Raw genomic sequence first — 21,120 nt, 5'->3', positions numbered from 1 at the left:
ATTGGAATTAATTTGCAAACTGGATACAATTAACTTAAGCTTGAATAGAGACTGGGAATGGATGAGTCATTACACAAAGTAAAACTATTTCCCCATGGTATTTCTCCCTCCCACCCCACCCCCCACTGTTCCTCTGATATTCTTGTTAACTGCTGGAATTAGCCTACCTGCTTGTCACCATGAAAGGTTTTCCTCCTTTCCCCCCCCTGCTGTTGGTGATGGCTTATCTTAAGTGATCACTCTCCTTACAGTATGTATGATAAACCCATTGTTTCATGTTCTCTGTGTGTGTGTATATAAATCTCTCCTCTGTTTTTTCCACCAAATGCATCCGATGAAGTGAGCTGTAGCTCACGAAAGCTTATGCTCTAATAAATTTGTTAGTCTCTAAGGTGCCACAAGTACTCCTTTTCTTTTTGCGAATACAGACTAACTCGGCTGCTACTCTGAAACCTGTGATTGTTTGGAATGACTCTGCAATGCTTCAGTCTCTAAGTCTTTCTAAGTCAAACTTGATTCTGGTGAACTTTGGCTTGACAATTTTTCTTAGCTGCAGCCAAGAGTTTAGCATCACAAGGTCATGATCACTTCCAGTATCAGCAGCAGGGAAGCTCCTTGTTTTAGCTCTGTTGATCCCAGAGTGAAATCGGTTTTGCACCATGATGTAGTTGATCTGACTGATGTAGACCATCAGGGGCATGCCACATTGATCGTCTGGGTGATTCATATGCTCCTAATATGTTTTCAAGAACCAGATTGTTATAGCTGGCAAACTCCAAAAGTCTGTCCTCTCTAATTGGTTACCGCATTACAAAAAGGACCACAATAATCCTGCCAATCTGCCTGTGTGTCAGTACCCACTTTAGCATTCCAATCTCTCTGTACAATCAGGATATCTTTCTTGTGACCATATCACTGATGTCTTGGAGCTGATCGTAAAAATCTTCAGTTTGCTCATTGTCATAGTCTGTTGTAGGGGCATAGACTTGTACTACTGTGATATTGAATGGTCCTGTCTTTAGATGGATGGAAATAAGCCTACTGGATATTGGGCAGCATCCTAATACTGAATTCTTGATATCTTTATGCACAAGAAATCCTATGCCATTGACATGTTTGTCCTCTCCACTGTAATAGAGTACATGGCCTTCTTCCATTAGTGCCTCTCCAAAGTTCTTACATCTGACCTCAGAGATGCCTAGGAGGTGCCAGGTGTATTGTTCCATTTCGTACGTGAGTTCTTTCAACCTCCCTATTTATTTCAGTGTTCTTACATTCCATGTGCCTATGGTAATGTTATCTCTTCCACAGATCCTTTTTGTTGGGGTTACACCAGTAGTATACTTGTTGCATCCGTCCAGGTGGGAGACGAATAGCGCGGTCATTATTAACCCGCATTGTGACCAATCCAGTATGGACATGGTTGACTTACTCATCATATGGTGTGTCTTGGGCAAATTTCTAACCTGGTGGAGCCCATCCCTCTCCATCCCTCCCCATTTTAGTTGCCTCTTACAACATGCAGGAGGAGCAGTGGGTCTATTCTGTCCCCAGACCTACAGGGGAATCACTGCAAAGTAGTTTTCCTTAAATAGATGTGATGCCTTTTGCGTGATGACACAAAGGGATAACATCAGACTCTACAATCCTAGCTTTCCAGACACATGGTGATTCCCATTCTAAGGTAACTGCCTTGGTGGATGGAGATGTCAGGGAAAATGCAGAAGAGCTGGTACCTTTTTCTGATCATGCCAAAGTAATGGCAAAGGTTACTGTCTCTCAGATTTTCATTTTGCCTTTTTTTCCCTTTTAGTAAGCAGTAATTATTTGAAAAAATTTACATCTTGTGTCAGATGTCTGTTACTAAACCTGGGCACCAGGCCAAGTCATCACAGAATCTTGTATAGTTTGGGGATCTGATTCTTTCTTAAATGTTTTTTAATAATTTCAGGTTTCAGAGTAGCAGCCATGTTAGTCTGTATTCGCAAAAAGAAAAGGAGTACTTGTGGCACCTTAGAGACTAACAAATTTGTTAGTCTCTAAGGTGCCACAAGTACTTCTTTTCTTTTTAATAATTTGCTTATGTTTTATTCACATACAGTGGAAATCATTATGTTTGGGCATTCAAAATTGGATTGCACAGAGCACTGGAAATGTACTGAAGGAAACCATCTGCACTTGCAAGAAGTTAGAACAGCTGATACACTGTAGCCTTTTTCCATCTCTAAGTCTTGACAACTCTTGCAATTTTTTTGCCAGTCATAGGAGTTTCTCCAGGGCTGGAGCCAGTCTCATGATGACATGAGAAATTCCACCCCTCTTTTGAATTTCAGCTCCGCCTTGGGGGGAAACCCTCTAATTGGCTGTCTTCCCCATGGCCCTAGCTCCTGCAGAAGAGCAGTCAATCAGAGCTGCCTCAGGAAGCAGGCAGAGCTCTCACCCCCCTCTCCTCAGGAACAGACACCATTCTCACAAGAGGGGAGGAGAGAGCAGAGAGCTGAAAGAGCCCTGCTGTTCAGGTTGGCTCAGCTGCCTCCTTCCCTCTCTCCTCCTAAGAGCAGTTGGACAGGTCCTCTCTGCTCCTCTCCATCCATGCACCCCTAGGTCTCAGGAATTAATAAATGGTGGGGGGATAGAGAGAATTTAAGAACCCCTGGAGCTGCAGAAGGAGCAGATATGAGGCTGGAGAAGAGGGGGGCTGAATTGATTGGAGGCACAGTTTGGAGTGAGGGGTGTCAGAACAGATATGGGGGCGTGGGACAGAATTGAGAGGGATGCAAGCACAGAACTGATTGTTGGGTAGTAGGATGGGCAGTTGTGGGGTTGCCAAAGAGGCTGAGGTATTGTACAACAATTTTAAAGGAAATAAAGTGGCTCTAAAACACCAAAATACAGATCAATTAAATATAAATAGAATCAGAAGTAACTATTAGACAATTAATTGCCATATCTTTTACAAATGTGAAAATGATGCTCTTTTTGACCTTTGTATCCTCAAGCAGCATTTCAAATGGATGTACTAATACAGTGTGAGACGCATTTCTTTCCTTCGTTAATGCCGTCTCTTTTGAAACAAAGCTATGTACACACTGAAGCTTAAATTGGAATAAATTATGTTGCTCAAGAGTGTGAGAATAACCAACATGCCCATAAGCAATGTAAGTTACACTGACTTAAGTGCCGATGTGTACTGTGTTATGTCGGCGGGAGAGCTTTTCCAGACGACATAGCTACTGCTGCTCGTGGGGGCTGGAGTAATTAAGTTGACGACAGAGTCGCAGCTACATCAATGCAGCTCCATTCTGTAGCCATAGTCTGAGATAGACAACAGGAAGTAAACTAAAAGACAGAATAAACAGGATGATAATGATACTTTAATAATGTTTATTTCTCATTATAAGTAAGATGACTCTCCCATGTCAAGGTGCCTCCATATAAACAGGATGAATATGAAGTATAAATTTTTCCAGAATGTCTTTATGTAGCCTTTCATTTTAGTGAAACTCTCCTGATTCTGAATTAGTTTAAGGTTTAAAAGAAAGTTACTTGAGTTCTCATGTGCCACATATGTCCATTTATGTCCAGGTTCTGCAGAGCTAGGAAGATAATTAATTATATCAAATGTGCATGTACGTTATTATGTGCCTCTTATAGCACCACCTTTGGTTTTATGACAGACACTTCGAAATAAAGTATTTGCTCAGTTTCCTTAAAATAATGTTTTCCATTTCACATCATTTACAATGTGTTAGAAATAATTTGAAAGACTTTGAAAGCAGGCTTTCATCCCAGATAAATACTCCTTTTTGTTGTGTGACATATACAGCCACTCACCACTCAATCCCTCCAGTTCATTCGTAAACTAGGGGAGAGTCACTATTGCTATGGTTATCATGGCAATAGTTGCCTTTGTAACTAATTTCTCTCAAATGACCATCATGTTATTATAGACAAGGGTCCTAGGAGGTCCTTGTAATGAAAGCAGAGTGAGTTTGGATAAACTCCTGTTCTGCTTGTTTGGGTTTGTACTATAGTAAGTTACACTGTTTCTTTTCAAAGAGTAATTGTTACTTTCCTCAAAAAGAGCCTGTCAAGCTGTCCTAAGGTGATTTAAGAGCAGGAGTACCAACCTAAGGGCAGATTGTTACAAACCCCAGATTGCTTGTGAGTTCTACACTTAGATTTCAAGTAGTAAGTGTAAACTCCTCAGACACTATAACATGGAGTCCCAGGGTACTCCAATCTATCTTGTCACCTAGGCAAGCTTACCTTTGTGGTAGATGAAACACAGTAATAGTCAGGTTACTCCAACTCCCAAAGGACCAGTCAGTTACCGCAGGCCAGTTGTACCTTCAATTTCATGCCAAAGACGATGCTTGTAGCCATTCCTATTTTACATCTTTAGATAGTTTATTAGAAAGGAAATGAGTTATTTGCAAGGTTAAAGCACATAAATATACATACACACACATCTATAATAAGCAAACTCTATATGTTTTTTAGGGCTAACCCAGGCTAAACACTGGGGAATCTCTTGGTTATGCCTAGAAAAGAGTCAAAAGTCCAAGCAGCAAAGAAATATAGTTTCTCTTTGTTAGGAGTTTTTATCCCTTCCTCCCTTCTGCTTCAAATTGCACACTCAGCTGGTGGGAGGAATGCATTTGCAGGTTTCCTCTTCATTAAGGGGAGAGCAGCGAACAATAAACTGTGTTTTGTCCTCTTTGATGTTCTAAAATAGTTCATCTGGTGTGGGCGGCCTTCCTTGTGGGGCAGAACGTAACACTTGCAGTTGGAGGCCAGCATTTCACAGAGGCTTACAATGCAAATGCTCAAATATTATTTTACAATATTGGATACTGATATTTACAAGTGAGATTAATACATGCAGCTACTTACAAGCATTCAATAAAGTCTAAACATGTTTTTTAACAATATTAACATACAGGTGAACCTGTCCATTTCCAGCTATGTGTTTGTCAGTATTCATAGAAGGCATGGGGACCCTGACGTAAACTGGCACCTAGTTTGCCATCGTCACAGGGTTACAATAAAATAAGATACAAAATTACAGAGCTCCTTTCCATGTATATTGTTTATCTTCTCTTTACAAATTGGGAGCTATGGCTTTTGAAAATTTGTTTTTAAAAGACAGGAAACTACCAGTATATACCCTATTCGGTATTCTGTTATACACTTTTAAAAAGTCATTTGGAAGTTCCTCTAAAACTGAAGTTTCATTAATAAAAAACACATTTTGTATGAATACAATTTAATTTAATTAGTTTCAATATATTGGTCAACATGACACTGAGAAGTGAAATATTGAGCTCTACAGAGATAACAAAAAGAAAAGGAGTACCCGTGGCACCTTAGAGACTAACAAATTTATTAGAGCATAAGCTTTCGTGAGCTACAGCTCACTTCATCGGATGCATTTGGTGGAAAAAGCAGAGGAGAGATTTATATACACACACACACAGAGAACATGAAACAATGGGTTTATCATACACACTGTAAGGAGAGTGATCACTTAAGATAAGCCATCACCAGCAGCAGGGGGGGGGAAAGGAGGAAAACCTTTCATGGTGACAAGCAAGGTAGGCTAATTCCAGCAGTTAACAAGAATATCAGAGGAACAGTGTACATTGGCCAAACTGGACAGTCTCTACGTAAAAGAATGAATGGACACAAATCAGATGTCAAGAATTATAACATTCAAAAACCAGTTGGAGAACACTTCAATCTCTCTGGTCACTCGATCACAGACTTAAGAGTGGCTATCCTTCAACAAAAAAGCTTCAAAAACAGACTCCAACGAGAGACTGCTGAATTGGAATTAATTTGCAAACTGGATACAATTAACTTAAGCTTGAATAGAGACTGGGAATGGATGAGTCATTACACAAAGTAAAACTACTTCCCCATGGTATTTCTCCCTCCCATCCCACCCCCCACTGTTCCTCTGATATTCTTGTTAACTGCTGGAATTAGCCTACCTTGCTTGTCACCATGAAAGGTTTTTCTCCTTTCCCCCCCCTGCTGCTGGTGATGGCTTATCTTAAGTGATCACTCTCCTTACAGTGTGTATGATAAACCCATTGTTTCATGTTCTGTGTGTGTGTGTGTGTGTGTGTGTGTGTGTATAAATCTCTCCTCTGCTTTTTCCACCAAATGCATCCGATGAAGTGAGCTGTAGCTCACGAAAGCTTATGCTCTAATAAATTTGTTAGTCTCTAAGGTGCCACGGGTACTCCTTTTCTTTTTGCGAATACAGACTAACACGGCTGCTACTCTGAAACCAGAGATAACAAAGGCAACAAAATATACATTGAAGACAATAAATGTATAAGTGCTTCATTATTTAAAAAGAACATATATAAAAGATTTTTTTGACTTAAAAACTTGAAATTTCCAAACAAAAACATTGTATAACAATAAAGTATCTTTCATCAGTAAACTAACCCATAAAAAATAGGAAATGCAAAGTTAAGAATTAAAAAGTATCAAATGGTTGCATAGTCAAACACTCTCAAGTTAGAAAATGCCAGAATCAGTGCTGTGCACTGTGACCCTAACAGCATCGCAATGCAAGAGAGACCCAGGGGCTCACTGGTATCTGGTAGTGACCAGTGGGAGTTTCATCTGGCCCGACTTGTTCAGTGTAACCCAACTCATTAATATCATAACCTGTGTCTAAAATGTGTCAAGTAAGTTATCAATAGAAAGCAAATCACATACTGATCATTAATGTTATTGTGTGGTGTATGTATGGAGCACAAATCAAGATTACAAACATATTGGTAATTATGTTCTTAAAGTATGTCTGCCAGGCAAGATCCTACACACAAAGGAATGTGGTTCCATCACCTTGAAGGTACTACCAACATACATTGAGACAGTGGGAGTGTATTTACATAAAAGGTAAACAAAACCATAATGCTAACAAGGGGAGGAGTTAACCACTCAGAATAATGGCAGGGGAGAGAGATTGCAGAAACAAATCAATTTGCATGTTAACAAACATTATCTGGGAAAGAAACCAGCATGGAACCTCCTTCATCACCAGACTCATGTCTTCTTCCTCACATTCTGTGGAAGAATCCATTTGAAAGGTTAACTAAACTTTGAGAGAAATAAAGACCCACAAGTTATCTTTCACCTAGGAAGAAAAGGGCTACCCTGTACTTCCATGAAAGATCCTGACTGAGATACAGTCAGCCATGCTGGAGAAAGAGTAATTAGTGAGAGAAACCATATTAAACAAAGGCTGTACCTTGCTAGATTAAGTTTTAGGCTTTTAGATGAGTGTCTTTCACTGTTATTTGCTCGTAACCCTTGTTTCTTTTATTTGGCATCACTTAACGCATGTCCTGTTGTTCATAAACTTGTTTTATTTTAATCTAAATCAATCCAATGCTGTATTTGAATTGAAGTGATTGTTAACTCCAGTTAATGTGACAAGCTGCTGGGTATTGGCTTGGAGCAAACAACCCTATTATTCCTCTGAATGGTCCAGGAGAGGACTAGATTTTGCAGAGCACACAGTTTTGGGAAAATATGGGAGTTGAGGGTGTTTTGACATCACACAGATGTTAGTAACCAAGGCAGGTAGATACCAGTGTGTGGCTGGGGTGTAAAAAGCAGGCTGCTGGAATCAGAGTGCTGAGTCAGAGCTGCGTAACACACAGACACTCAGTACGTTCTTGTCTGCTGGCTGTGTGTGTCCAGGGTTACAGGGCAAGTGGTGGCGCAGCTCCTCACTGGTCTGAATTGCCCCCCAGAATGTGACACCCAAAGTAAAGCTGCATGGTCCATTCAGTGCACAGGACAGATCTGCTCTTGGGATGAATCAGAGTTGTGTAATGAAGGAGTATGTTGTCTGTATGACCCCTGCCTCATTAGTTTCGGAAGTTGAAATATGAGTAATGAATGAGGTGGGACTGCAGGAAGAGAAGGGATGGTCTTGTGGTTAGGGATTTGAATGTCAGCCCAGACACTTGGATTCTATCTCTGCCTATGACATTGAGTTGCTATGTGATGTTAGGGAAGTCACTTACACCAAACTTTTCATAGATGGTCACTTCTTCAAGAACAAGGGGACCAAATTAAAGATTTCATAGGCAATGTTCATTCTGACTTTACCTTTCTTGAGAGTGGTTGACTTTGCAACCTTTTAATTCTTTCTAATCCTTAACTTTGCATTTCCTAATTTCTATAGCATCCTTAGCTAACATTAAATTAAGACTTTTTGTTCATTAATTAGATAAATATCAAACTTAGAGGAAGACCTGCAAATCCAACTTAGAGCAAATCATTGCCTTATATTAACACTATCTGGATTTAATAAACTGGAATTAAATCACTTTTTTGTTTTTCTATTTGGAAAAGTGCAGGATGTATTTTTGCTGAATTCTCATTTATATAGCCAGTTTGAAGAACTTAAATAATTCTTAGTAGAAGATGAATATGACTTCAGAGAAGTTGACACAATTCTAGTTTACTTCCATACGTAGGGTTTTCAGGAACCATTAGCCATTTGTATACAAAATATTTACACGTGCATCCAGAAGAAAATACATTGTACAAGAATTTATTGCATTTCCTTTTAATTCAAGGTAATTTGTAGACATGGTTCCTAATTGATTCCTATCAAGAGGTGCTGCTGTTTAATTGGAAGAAATTAGCAGTCTTCTCTTAGCGGAAAAAATCAGCCAGCCAAAAATTTGAAAAGAAATACACAAGAGTTACTTATAGCTTTAATAAAAAAGTAAGAAACCTCAGAAAATATGGTGGAATAATTAAATTGTTACTAGACAGAAGGTCTTGCAAAAATTTAATGAAGTGTACAAATGGCTCTTTACATTACTCAGAATTATAGCCAGAGAGCTCTGATACTTAGTAAGAGACACAAGATCACCATTATTGACACAGCATCATACATCAAATCAGTCCCTCCATTTTGTAATTGTTCAGTGTATCTCAGAACTGAACTATTATTTTCATAAATAGTGTTCTGCAGAGTCATAGAAATGTTGGTCTGAAAGAGATCTTGAGAGGTCATCTAGTTCATCGCCCTGCACTGATCCATTCTGGCTCTTTGTCAGAACTGTACACACTTTTTTTTAATTCAACATGTTAGCAAATTATAGATCGCACAGGGTTTGTGACTTTTACACATATTTGCAATAAATTGGATCAACTGTTTAGTTATTGTTGGAGGCCTGAAATGATCCGGCTACTTTGCTCCGATTAGGACACACATCTGACCCTGTTTTATTGCTTATAGGTAAAGTAATGCTCTAAAGGACTACTGCAGATTTGATTGTCATTATTTATTTCTTCTTACCATTGCTTTTCTAGTTATAGATAATTTATTATATAGACTCAAAATTTACCTAATTGAGTCAGGTTTATTTTTCAGTTTATAAATCTCTGAGAGATGTGAGTTTGGTGAAATTGCATGCAGAATTACTTCAGTGAGCAGTCTTAGTACAAAATTCTGATTATTCCTTAGGTTTGAGTCTTCAACATATTTATGGTTAATAAATCTTCTGCTAACAATCCAAAAACTAATGCTGTCAGAGAAGGGGAGCTGCGAGGGAAAGTAATAAAGATGACTTGCCATAAAGCCGTGTGTAATGACTCTCTCTAATGTCAGACGCCTTGATGGAGCTATGAATGTGTATTATTGGTGTGAAACCTGACATCAGCCATAATGTACCGATAGTACAAGATAACCCCGGAACAGGCTTATTATAGGACTCTTGCATCCAGTAGCAGATATTTTTCCATGACAACATTTTAACTTGCAATATAATAATTTATTACTTTTACAAGTTTTGGGGAAGAATTTTTATTGTTCTGTGGTTGAATAGTATCTGTATTCAGTATCCAAACTGAACAATGTTTGTGAACCACAGCATGTCAGTACTGTGTACACGCTTATGTAGAATTCCAGAATGCAACATTTTTTTAGGAGAGGAACATCCTTTATATTTCAGTTCTTCAGTCATCCACTTTGCTGCGAATATATTGAAAGCTGATACTTGGGTTAGGGCTCTAAGTGTTGTTTCATAGTATAGATGGAGATTAAAGGGAGAGAAGGGACTGCTGCCTACCTTTGCACTACAACCATTAGGGTTTGGTGGGAAATTACAGGGGCAACCCTAAGTGTTCAAAAATCATAACTCAGCTCCTCAAAAAGCATGAGATTGTCTAAAGACCATTTTTTTAAAAATAAAATAAAAATAAAATACATTTTTTTTTCTTTTTTGGTGGGAGTTGCACTTAGATCATGCTTTCAAGCTTTTTTTCTGTAACCATGAAGCTTAGCAATTGTTTAATTTTAAATCAAATTCTCACAAAATCACATGATTCCAGGAGCTGCATCTTTCAGAAAAACACCAACTATCACAAGGCTTGCAATAAATAGCAAAATTTGTCAACACAGCTGCAAATTGCAGCTGCTTCCCTGAAATAGCAGTCCCTTGCAAAGTGACAGTTTGCTGCAAGCAGTGCTGTTTAAGTGGATTCAGTTGGCCCAGCAGGTAAAGGATTCTCTGCTCCCCTTTTACATAATAGAAGGGCAGGACAGAAATACTTCCTCAGTTCCCCCATCTCTAAGAGAAGAGAGAGAAAACAACTCAGCCTTTCCAGCACCCTCTTTACATAGACTGAGTGGAGGGGAAATGGAATGAGAAAAGAGTGTGGGAAACTGGTTGGGATGGAATGGAGACATTAGGGATAGGATAGAGGATGGGAAAGAGCTTGATATTGTGGCTAGTATAGAGGAACAAGATATAGAGAAAATGGAGAGCCAAGAATAAAGACAAAGTAGGGGAAAATGTGGGAAGGTCTTGGATGAGGTGGAGTCATCTGGTAAAAAAAGGTTTCAGAGTAGCAGCCGTGTTAGTCTGTAGTCGCAAAAAGAAAAGGAGTACTTGTGGCAACTTAGAGACTAACAAATTTATTTGAGCATAAGCTTTCGTGAGCTACAGATCACTTCATCGGATGCATTTGTCTAAAGGTGTTCAAGAGTTTTGGAAGCTCATACATTTTACTGGACCCTGCTTCTGGTTAGCCTGAGTCCATCCCTGCTCTTAAATGACTTTTCTTTTTCTCCTTTAGTGTGGAAATTAAACTGTAAACAGCATACTTACAACTTGCTGTGGTGTGATCTCTTTATTTGCCTATATTATTGATAGGTTCTTGGTTTCGCAATTTGAATGTGGGGAGTTGGAAGGTATGTGTGTGACTGTAGATTAGTACAATAAAGAACATCATGTTTGATTGCTCACAACTGTTCCTGCAAAGATTTGCTAAAATAAGATAAATCTGAATAATAATGACTATTTTTGGTTTCTGCACCTTTTCACTGAAATGCCTCCCCTGTGTTGCTCTCTATCAGGATTCAGTTTCTGTCAGTTTCTACTGAATATTTTATTATTCTCCAGCTGTACAAAACCACCTTCTTTCATGATCTCTGCACAGACACTGTTTAGAAACTGAATGCATCCGATGAAGTGAGCTGTAGCTCACAAAAGCTTATGCTCAAATAAATTTGTTAGTCTCTAAGGTGCCACAAGTACTCCTTTTCTTTTTGCGAATACAGACTAACACGGCTGCTACTCTGAAACCTGTTTAGAAACTGTGTCAGACTTTGTTTCTTTCCAGGCTTGTAAATGTTTTTATTACAGTTCATTTTTCCAAGTTATCTGCTTGCCTAACTCCAGAAATTCAGTTGTCCAGCAGAGGATTACAGTAACTTGATGCTTTTGTCCCTCTCCTCTTGTTAACCTTCCTAAATTCTACTTTGTATAGAGGAGTACTTGTAAGATGGAGTCCAGTCTATCAGCTTATGCCATATGCTATCAATGACATTATTGCTAACCAGTGTGCTATATTTCTATAGCCTGCCCAATACATTGCAAGGGCTATCAAACTATGCAGTTTCAGATGAAGCTTTTATTATTTTTTTCCTAATTTATACATGCATCCAGTATGCATACTCTTACAAAACTTTTTGAAAGAGGTTTGAGTGGTTCACAGACAATAAAGCATTTGATACAATTCCACATGGGAAATTTTTAGTTAAATTGGAGAAGATGGGGATTAGTATGAGAATTGAAAGATAGATAAGGAATTGATTAAAGGGACAACTAAAATGGGTCATACTGAAAGGTGAACTGTCAGACTGGAGGGGAGGTTACTAGTGGAGTTCCTCACAGATCGGTCTTGAAACCAATCTTATTTAACATTTTTATTACTGTCCTTGGCACAAAAAATGAGTGTGTGCTAATAAAATTTGTGGATGACACAAAGTTGGGAGGAATAGCCAATATGGAGGAGGACCGGAATATCATACAAGATCTGGATGACCTTGTGAACTGGAGGAATGGAAATGGGATGAAATTTAATAGTGCAAAGTGCAAGATCATGCATTTAGGGATTAACAATAAGAATTTTTGCTATAAGATGGGGACTTAACAGTTGAGAGTGATAGAGGAGAAGAAAGACCTGGTTGTATTGGTTGATCACAGGATGAATACGAGCCATCAATGTGATACGGCTGTGAAAAAGGCTAATGCAATACTAAGATGCATCAGGATAGATATTTCGAATAGAGACAGCAAAGTATTAGTACCATTATACAAGGCACTGTTGAGACCTTATCTGGGATATCGTGTCCAATTCTAGTCTCCCATGTTTAAGAAAGGAAGCAGAGAAGGGCTACTAGGATGATCCAGGGAATGGAAAACCTACCTTATTAAGGGAGACTCAAAGAGCTTGGCTTGTTTAGCCTAGCCAAAGGAAGGCTGAGAGGAAATATCATTGCTCTCTATAAATACATCAGAGGGATAAATATAAGGGAGGGAGAGGAGTTATTTAAGTTAAGCACCAATGTGGACACAAGAATAAATGGCTATAAAGTGGCCATCAACAAGTTTAGACTTAATATAAGGCAAAGGTTTCTAACAATCGGAGAAGTGAAGTTCTGGAACAGCCTTCCTAGGGGAGCAGTGGGGGCAAAAAATCTAACTGGCTTCAAGACTGAGCTTGATAACTTTGAGGAGGGGATGGGATGACAGGACTGCTTATAATGGCATGTGGCCCATCGGCAAACTGCCTGTACCAAAAATCCCCAATGTCTGTAGACAGGACATTAGATGTGGAGGGGTCTGATCTACTACAGAGAATTCTTTCCCAGGTATCTGCTTAGTGGGTCTTGCCCACATGCTCAGGGTCTCACTGATCGCCATATTTGGGGTTGAGAAGGAATTTTCCCCCGGATCAGATTGGCAGAGACCCTGGGGTTTTTTTGCGTTCCCTACAGCATGGGGTACGGGTCACTCGCAGGTTTAAACTAGTATAAATTCTGAATTCTCTGTAACTTGAAGTCTTTAAACCATGATTTCAGGACTTCAGTAACTCAGTCAGAAGTTAGGGGTTGTTGTGAATTACACCTGATAGGTCACGCACAGAAACTGTTACGAATTATACCCAATATGTCACACACAGTTCGAGTCTAGGCTGAGGCACATAAACGAGTTACCACTGGTCAGTCTTTGCAAAGTTTATTACGCTCGAGCGTGGTGCCCCCCTGCTAGTCAGAGGGGGACCCTATGCATTGTCTACACATCATATATATATGAGTAGGTGATGCATGCAGACCTCGTGCCCGAACCCCTCCACGAATCAGTAGGTTCCATTGGCCTCGTGCACAGAGTTCTTCAGCCAATGAGTAAAAGCCCATTATTATTGCATTTAAGCCTAACCTTCACTTGCGATAACAAGCTTACACAAAATTTTGCTAACTCCAGGCCCTTTTCATGATAGTTGCTTATCTTGCCAAACAGCGAGTCAAGGCCAGGCCAGAGCAGTCTGCTACAAAGCCACAGAAATGAGAGTTCTTTTAACTCTTTCAAAACAGGGTCTATTTCAGGAGTGGGTGAAGTTCTGTGGCCTGCAATGTGAAGGAGGTCAGACTAGATCAGCAGTTCTCAATCTGTGGGCCGCGTGACGTCCAGTTAACACACAGCTGCAACCCAGCCTTGTGCTAAAGGATGCCAGGCCATGCGGCAGGATCTGTGTTCCCGGCTGCCCAGCCTGGCGTAGCGGGGGTTTGGGGCTGACAGCAGGGTCTGGGGTCGGATCTGCCACACGGCAGGGTCTAGGGTTCCTGCCACCTGGCCCCCCCCACCCAGGGCTCCACTCTGTGGAGGGGTCTCTGGGCAGGACTTGCTGGGCATAGGGGAGAGGGGAGGGGGGTGCACTGTGGTTCTCATTCTGCGGCCTTCAATGATAAATAGGTTGAGAACCACTGGACTAGATGATCATGATAGCCTCTTCTGACCTTAAAGTCTATGTGTATATGAGAAACAACTCTATATGGCAGTGAAATTCTGGATAGCTTTCCCTTTGCCCTTTGATTTCATGCTGTTACTGTTGTTTTGAAGATTTCTAGGGATTCATTAATTAGGAACCAAAATATAAATGCGTACATGTTTTCCAGTATTGTTGCAGGAACCAAAGTATTTTAATTTTGTTATCCTTTCACGTCAGAAGTTACGTAAATTGTGAATGACCCTACCCCTTTCTGAATAACAATCATGAGTAATCGCATAATAAAATAAAGTTATCTATCTAAATGCAAATGCTTTGTTGTCAATATTACCTAGGAGGAAATCGCAGGTTAAAATAATGTTTTTCAGTTAAGCAATTAAAGGCAGTAAAGGCAATCAGACATCAGACTGACTGTTGGAAAGGAGATTGTTTTGTGAGCTTTTGTACAGGTGCAAGAGTAGTTCAGGTGAGGCACAAGGGGGAACTTTATATACCCAATAACAGCTAGAGGGAGAGTGCCAGTAGAGTGTGGATTGACTTCTGCCACTGCAAGGTGGTGAGAAAAGATACTTGGCTCTTCAGTTAGAATGGTTTAAGGAAACTAACTTGCAGATCTACTCTACAAATACTCAGATACAGTGTACATTTTTATGAGCTCATGTCTTTGCTTTGTATCATATCGGGGGACAGTCATTAAAGGAGGGCCTTTAGTTTGGTTTGTCCTTTGTCACTGGAAGTTTTATGCTTCAGTGGTCTTGATGATGGCAGTGTAGCAGATGGAGTGGTTATCTGAGGACAAGAAGTTGACAACAATACAGAACATCAAACTGATATGAGGAGACAAGGTAAACTGGAAGATGTGTTCAACATGACCCCAACCGCAAAATCATGTAACCCTTTGAATACAAGAGGCAGAATCCTGGTACAGGATAACATCTTGAACTGTGACATGTTAATATAATTGTTAAATATAGGCTTCTCATCAAAGTTAATTAGCTTTAGTGGAACCATTTTGGAGCTGTGGTAACTTTTGAGTAGGGTGTGCAAATCCCACACTGGGTAAAACAGGGTTACTGCGCTAATGTGGGCTGAGTTGGCCCTGCTCCAGCATGCCTGTGAAAGATATCAGACCCTGGTGGGGAGTGTTCTTTGACAACTCCAAAAGGAGTGTACTGCCTGGGTTCGGCCAGAGGGCTGAGCCTCTTAACCCTGTAGTGGTGTGGTGGAACACCTGGATGTTGCAGAACAAAAAAGCCGTGTGAATGTAAAGGCCCAGCCCGGGGCTCAGGGTACACAATGGGGAAGGAACACAGTGGCAGTACCAGAGTAGCATTCTGTCTACACAGAAAATTGACATCATTTTGGTCTATTGCTAATAAACCAGTTAAGTGGGAATAGCCATAAATTGGTTGTACTTCCCACTAACTCCTGATTGGTTTTAAGGCTTTTGGAACTGGTAATATCAAAACATTATAGTTATTTCATTAAGTCCTGTAGTATGTTGTAGTAGTATTGTATCCCATGCTGAGCAGTTGGAAAGGTTACTGACTCAGGTGAAAGGTGTAATATTACAGCTATTACTCAGTATTAAGCCATTGTAGTCCTCTAGTGTAATGCACTAAACCTACCTTTTATTATTTCTTTTTAACTACTGTACAGAAAACTCCACTGCCTGGGCCCAGATGATTCTAATTTCTCTTTATTCACTCTCCTAATAGCTTAAAACGGCTCTTATATTGTACCACATTTGCTTATGCTTACCTGAACAACCTCAAGGGACTCATTTTCTGGGGTAAATTTTAATGTGGTCCATGGGAAATTAGATACACTCCTATTCACAAAGAGGCTGTATAACTAACTCCCTCTGCACTGCACCACTATGAAATTACCTTTCTATGTCTGCATATATCTGCACATATAAGTTGAACTTAACTTTAGATGCTCTTGGGCTATTTTTCTATAGATCTATAGGAGTTTCCTGAATAAAACTATATTTAGGCATCAAACATGTGAAAATGTTTAGCCTTAAAGCATCTTTGTTTGTTTCCTCATATCTAAAGACTGGACAATGATAGTTGCCTACTTCATGGTGTTGTGGGGAAGCTTCCTTCACTGTTTGTTGAACACTTTTGTGGTCATCTGTTAGAAGTACAAATGATGGGATGGTGGTGGTTCCTATTGCTTGTTGAGATATTGTCCTTAACGTCCTCTTTAAGTTTCTCTATCCTTAGTTTTCATATCTCTTCAGTAAATAATGGGATGGATGCATTACACACTATGCACATTGCTTTTGATCTTGAGACATCAGCTGTTCTTCTTTGAGTAGATGTAGCCATACATTCTACTTAAGTATATGTATGCCTAGCACACCAGAGCTGGAGAAATTTGCTTAGCAGTACCTGCAGAGGGGTGGTGCTCAGACCTTGTGGCCATAGCCCCTCCCTGGTTATGTGAAGCAGTGCTGGCCCCACTCCCTCCCTTCTTACCACCCAGGGTTGGAGTTGGAGCTCTGTGGTCTCAACTTCACAACCTGTCAACTAGTTTAGGTTTTTTCTCTTGTTGTATATAATTAATAGTACACTTTGTGTTAGGGTAGTGTTAGTTGTTGTTTCCCTCTGTGATGCCCTCATTGGAGTTTAAATGTTGTTGTTTGTGTGGGAGAGCGATCCCCAAAAGAGATCCTTACACATAGTGCTTGCTTTATCTCAGCAAGGCCCACGTCAGCGTGCATTGCACGATCTGTAAATGGTTTAAGAAACAGACTCAAGTGGCTTGAGACTGTCGCCTGAAGCAACACCTGATCAAACAGGCTATGTGGCCTGCTTCCGGACCGAGGCCCTCATCGGGTCAGAGATCATCCTCAGGCTCTGAGAGCACTGCCACTTCACGTTCTGGAGCAGGCACCTCTCCAAAGAAACGAGCTATTTCCTGTCAACTGCACCGAGCAAAAGGTTGCATAAGACCAATTGAGACTGCTCCACATATTGGGGTGACTCTGTTCCTGAGAGAGGTGGAAGTGTGGACTGACATGGAGCTCATGCATGCTCGTGGGATGGTGCAGGTACTTCTAACCCTTCCCTGGTATCTATCAGGGAGGTTGGAAACTGTATACTATTGACTCTGGTTCCGGCCTCTGGGCATATGTTGAGTCCAGTGATGATGAGGAAGATGTAGTACCATCTGTTTCCATGTGGCAGCATAACAGGCAGCTACAGACCTCTTCTGCCTTTTAGTCCCCATCTCTCCTTTGGTTCAGGACTTTGCCTGTGCTGTGTCAGAGGAATGAGCCGCTGAACCCTTGGGTCTGTCATGTCAGCATCGCACCCCAATGTTGAGGTGGAAGATGGCAGCCTTCACAGGGCACATTCTGTTCAGTCAACTCAGTGACCGAACATTGCTCAGTGATCTTCCAATCATGAGAGTAGCAACTCAACAACCCCAATGTTCCTGGCACCAGGATTGGTAAGGGGGGCCTCAGTACAAGGAATCTGCTTGGCACCACTGCAGTCAGCACACAGATGCTTCTGTGGCAACATTCACCGCTCTCAACCTCGGTGCAGTAAGACACACAGATACCACTGTTCACTTCGGGACCGATACTGCTTCTGGCACCAGTATGTTTAGTCCTAAAGGTATTACTTCCATTGGTATCGCCACTTTCTGCCTCATTCTGGGCGATGGATGAGTCAGACCACCTACTCGCTCCCTCTGGTCTTGCTCCACTGGTATCTCTGCAATCCTGAGGCTCCTCTGAGTTGGGATCATCATCCTCCCATTCACCATTGCCTGACCAGCACTGAGCTGCTGATGGACTGTTAGGGGTACCAGGATTGGCACATGTCTCATAGTTGGGATGGAGGTCCCTGGCCCAGTGCCTTATCTATGTCAGTGGCCTCTGTGGAATCTGTGGGATGCTCCTCAATAGTGTAGGTCCTGCTCTTTCTCTTACTCAAAGGCAAGATCACTGGCCCGGTCTGCAGTGGTGACCGTCAATCTATCGCAGACCCAGGCACTGGCAGTCCTCCTTCCTATGAAGCCTCCAGAGTTGTCCTGTCCAGGTCTGTCGGCCCTGGAACAGAATCTGGCTGTGGCTCAGTTGAGGGCCTCGTCTTCATTTCTGGACAATGTTGTGCTGCCTGGCTCATCCTCCCCTTCAGTACTGGAAGATGCTAAGGCATACAGAGACCTTTTGCGGCCTATAGCTGCTTCCCTTGGTATCTAAGCAGAGTTCTTGAAAGAGAACACTCACAAATTGGTGGACATTCCTCAGTGACATTTCCATATTGGACATTTGCAAAGCTGTTGCATGATCATCAATATATATGTTCATGAACCATTACACCATAACTGCATCTTCCAGGGCAGATGCAGGCTTTGGCAGAGCAGTCCTGTAGTCCCTGTTTACATAAACTCTGAACCTTACCTGTTTGGCTGAGGGATATTGCTTGTGAATCACATAAGTGAAATACATGGCTGCATCCACTCAAAGAAGAAGAAATGGTTACTTACTGTAACTGTGGTTCGTCAAAATGTGATGCAGGTGTGTATTCTCTGTATCAGAGTCTTGTGTGAAGGAACTGAGGGAGGCATTCAGTGTGAAGGAACTGAGGGAGGATTGGGGTGGCACCGCCTCATTAGCTAGGGGAGGGGCTATGGCCATGAGGCACGAGCGTTGCCCCTCTACAGGTACTGCTAAGCAAATATCTCCAGCTCCAGTGCACTGGGCACACACACACCTAAGTGGAATACATGTCTGCATAACATCTTGAAGGACCACAGTTACAATCAGTAACCATTTCTTGCATTTGTGCATGGATGCAAAGCAGCAGATTATATGAGATGAATGTCAATGGTTGCTGCATATTAGGGGAACAAGCCCTTAATGGTTTTTTTAAGTTAGATGAGTGAAAACATACCATCCAGCTGAAAAGTGACAGCAGCATCTCTAGGTAAGATCATAAAAATGAAACAACGAATGAAAACATGGCACCAGTTTGCTTGTAACTTTAAAGATAGCACTTTCTAAAAATCTACTGACAGATAATTTCAGTGAGGGTCTTTAGTGAAAAATCACATTTCAGTATCAATTAACAAAAGAGATTTTTCTCACCAGTTTCACTTAGTGTTTTACATTCTTCTGTAGGTATATATTACTTTTATTTTTATACACATTATAATATTTTAATTTGGTAATTATTTTTATCTTGTTTATAATGAGCAAGGGATTACATAAAAGGTAGAATGGTATCTAATGTTATACATTAATATGTAACATAAAATCACATATTAACAAATACGCTTCTTTATGTAAGAAATAGCAACTTAGATTACTAACACTAAAATGGATTTGCTTTTCACTATTATTGCTGTTTGCTTATCATCAGTTTAATTTTCAGGGTCCCAGTTCTTAATATTTGAATTGCAAATGGAATTTTGAGGTGAGCTATTAATGGAAGATCAAGTGGAAGGACTTAAAGGATTTAAAGGAAAATAAATGGTAGTCAAGACTAGTGTCGGCATTGCCTTTCTAATGGTGTGAAGCCCAGGACCTTGTAAAATTGAAAAATGTTTCATGTTTGTCTTTAAAACATAGAAAATGTTGTCATCCATGTGATTATTTGACAAGATGGAAGCACTTTAAAGGCTAAATTAATTTTTCCCCTTTGCCTTTTGCAGTGAATAATCAATGGACTGTTTGGTTGGTTTTTTTCCAGATAACCTTTTTCATGCTACTGTCTGCAGTGTGTGTAATGTTGAACTTGGCTGGTTCTATTCTCTCATGTCAGAATGCTCAGCTGGTAAACTCCCTGGAAGGCTGTCAGTTGGTGAGTAATGAAAAACAATTTTTTAATAAGGGCAAAGGCTTTTCTTTTTCTTTTTTGGTAATCATAAAATTATCAGTTTCATTCCTGTCATTGCATGTGTCTGTTATTTGATGCTGCCTTTCAGCCTAAAAACATAGAATCATAGAATATCAGAATTGGAAGGGACCTCAGGAGGTCATCTAGTCCAACCCCCTGCTCAAAGCAGGACCAGATTATTATTAAAACATGATTATTTTGTTGGAAGAAACTTTAGAGTAAAAGTGATATAGTCTTTATAAGATATTGTTTCCTCAAAACATAAGTTGTTACATTAGAAATGTGTGCTTATACTGCAGTAATATAAGGGAAACACCATACACAGTGGGTGAAATCTTGGCCTCAGTGAAGTCAAAACTGTTGACTTCAGCAGGACCAAACTTTCAGCCAATCTCTCCTTCTCTAGCCAATGGTGTTTCATGGGCATGCTGTTAGTTATGTTTCAGTATCTGTGCAATAATATTTTAATTACCAACTTTACTACTGCAGTCTGTTTTTAAAAAAGCTTCCAATGTAAATACATTACTTATGGATCTAGTCTGATAACACAGAGAATCATAAAAATATTAACATATCAAGGCATGTATACTTGTGTATACTATGACTTAAACTCATGTGGTGTGCATGTATACATTAGATTACTGTACGCTAACCCTTCAATGGGGAAAAAGTATAGATCAACTCTAAGAATATATGTGACAACACTAATAAGGTATTAAGTAATATATAGAGCTAAATTAATCCCAGAAGTAAACCCACTGATTTAAAGAATTTTAAGAATTTAAAGAAGATGGGGGGAAATAACACAACTTTTGTCATGAATGTGATGGTTCTTGGTGTATCCAGGACTATGTCAGATTATTACCCCGGTCTCTAGAGAGGAGGGGTCTTCCTTGTCATAGCTGTGTGTCAGCTC

At 40.3% G+C, this 21,120-nt stretch overlaps 1 protein-coding gene across 2 annotated transcripts in view; it reads left to right on the top strand.

The window, feature by feature from the left end:
• Window positions 1–21,120, top strand: part of FAM189A1 (family with sequence similarity 189 member A1) — a 394,280-nt gene that overhangs the window by 238,015 nt on the left and 135,145 nt on the right. Inside the window, exon 3 of one of the 2 annotated variants that reach the window (XM_038418369.2) lies at window positions 20,058–20,168. The exons of the other annotated variant lie outside the window; for it this stretch is intronic. Coding sequence (XP_038274297.1) covers window positions 20,058–20,168 — 111 coding nt within the window. The remainder of the gene's footprint in view (window positions 1–20,057; window positions 20,169–21,120) is intronic. 2 annotated transcript variants of the gene reach the window in all.

The sequence above is a fragment of the Dermochelys coriacea genome, chromosome 10 (assembly GCF_009764565.3).
Source record: "Dermochelys coriacea isolate rDerCor1 chromosome 10, rDerCor1.pri.v4, whole genome shotgun sequence".
NCBI lineage: Eukaryota > Metazoa > Chordata > Testudines > Dermochelyidae > Dermochelys > Dermochelys coriacea.
The sequence above is the reverse complement of the archived record's forward strand: the minus strand, read 5'-3'. Positions and strand labels throughout refer to the sequence as shown.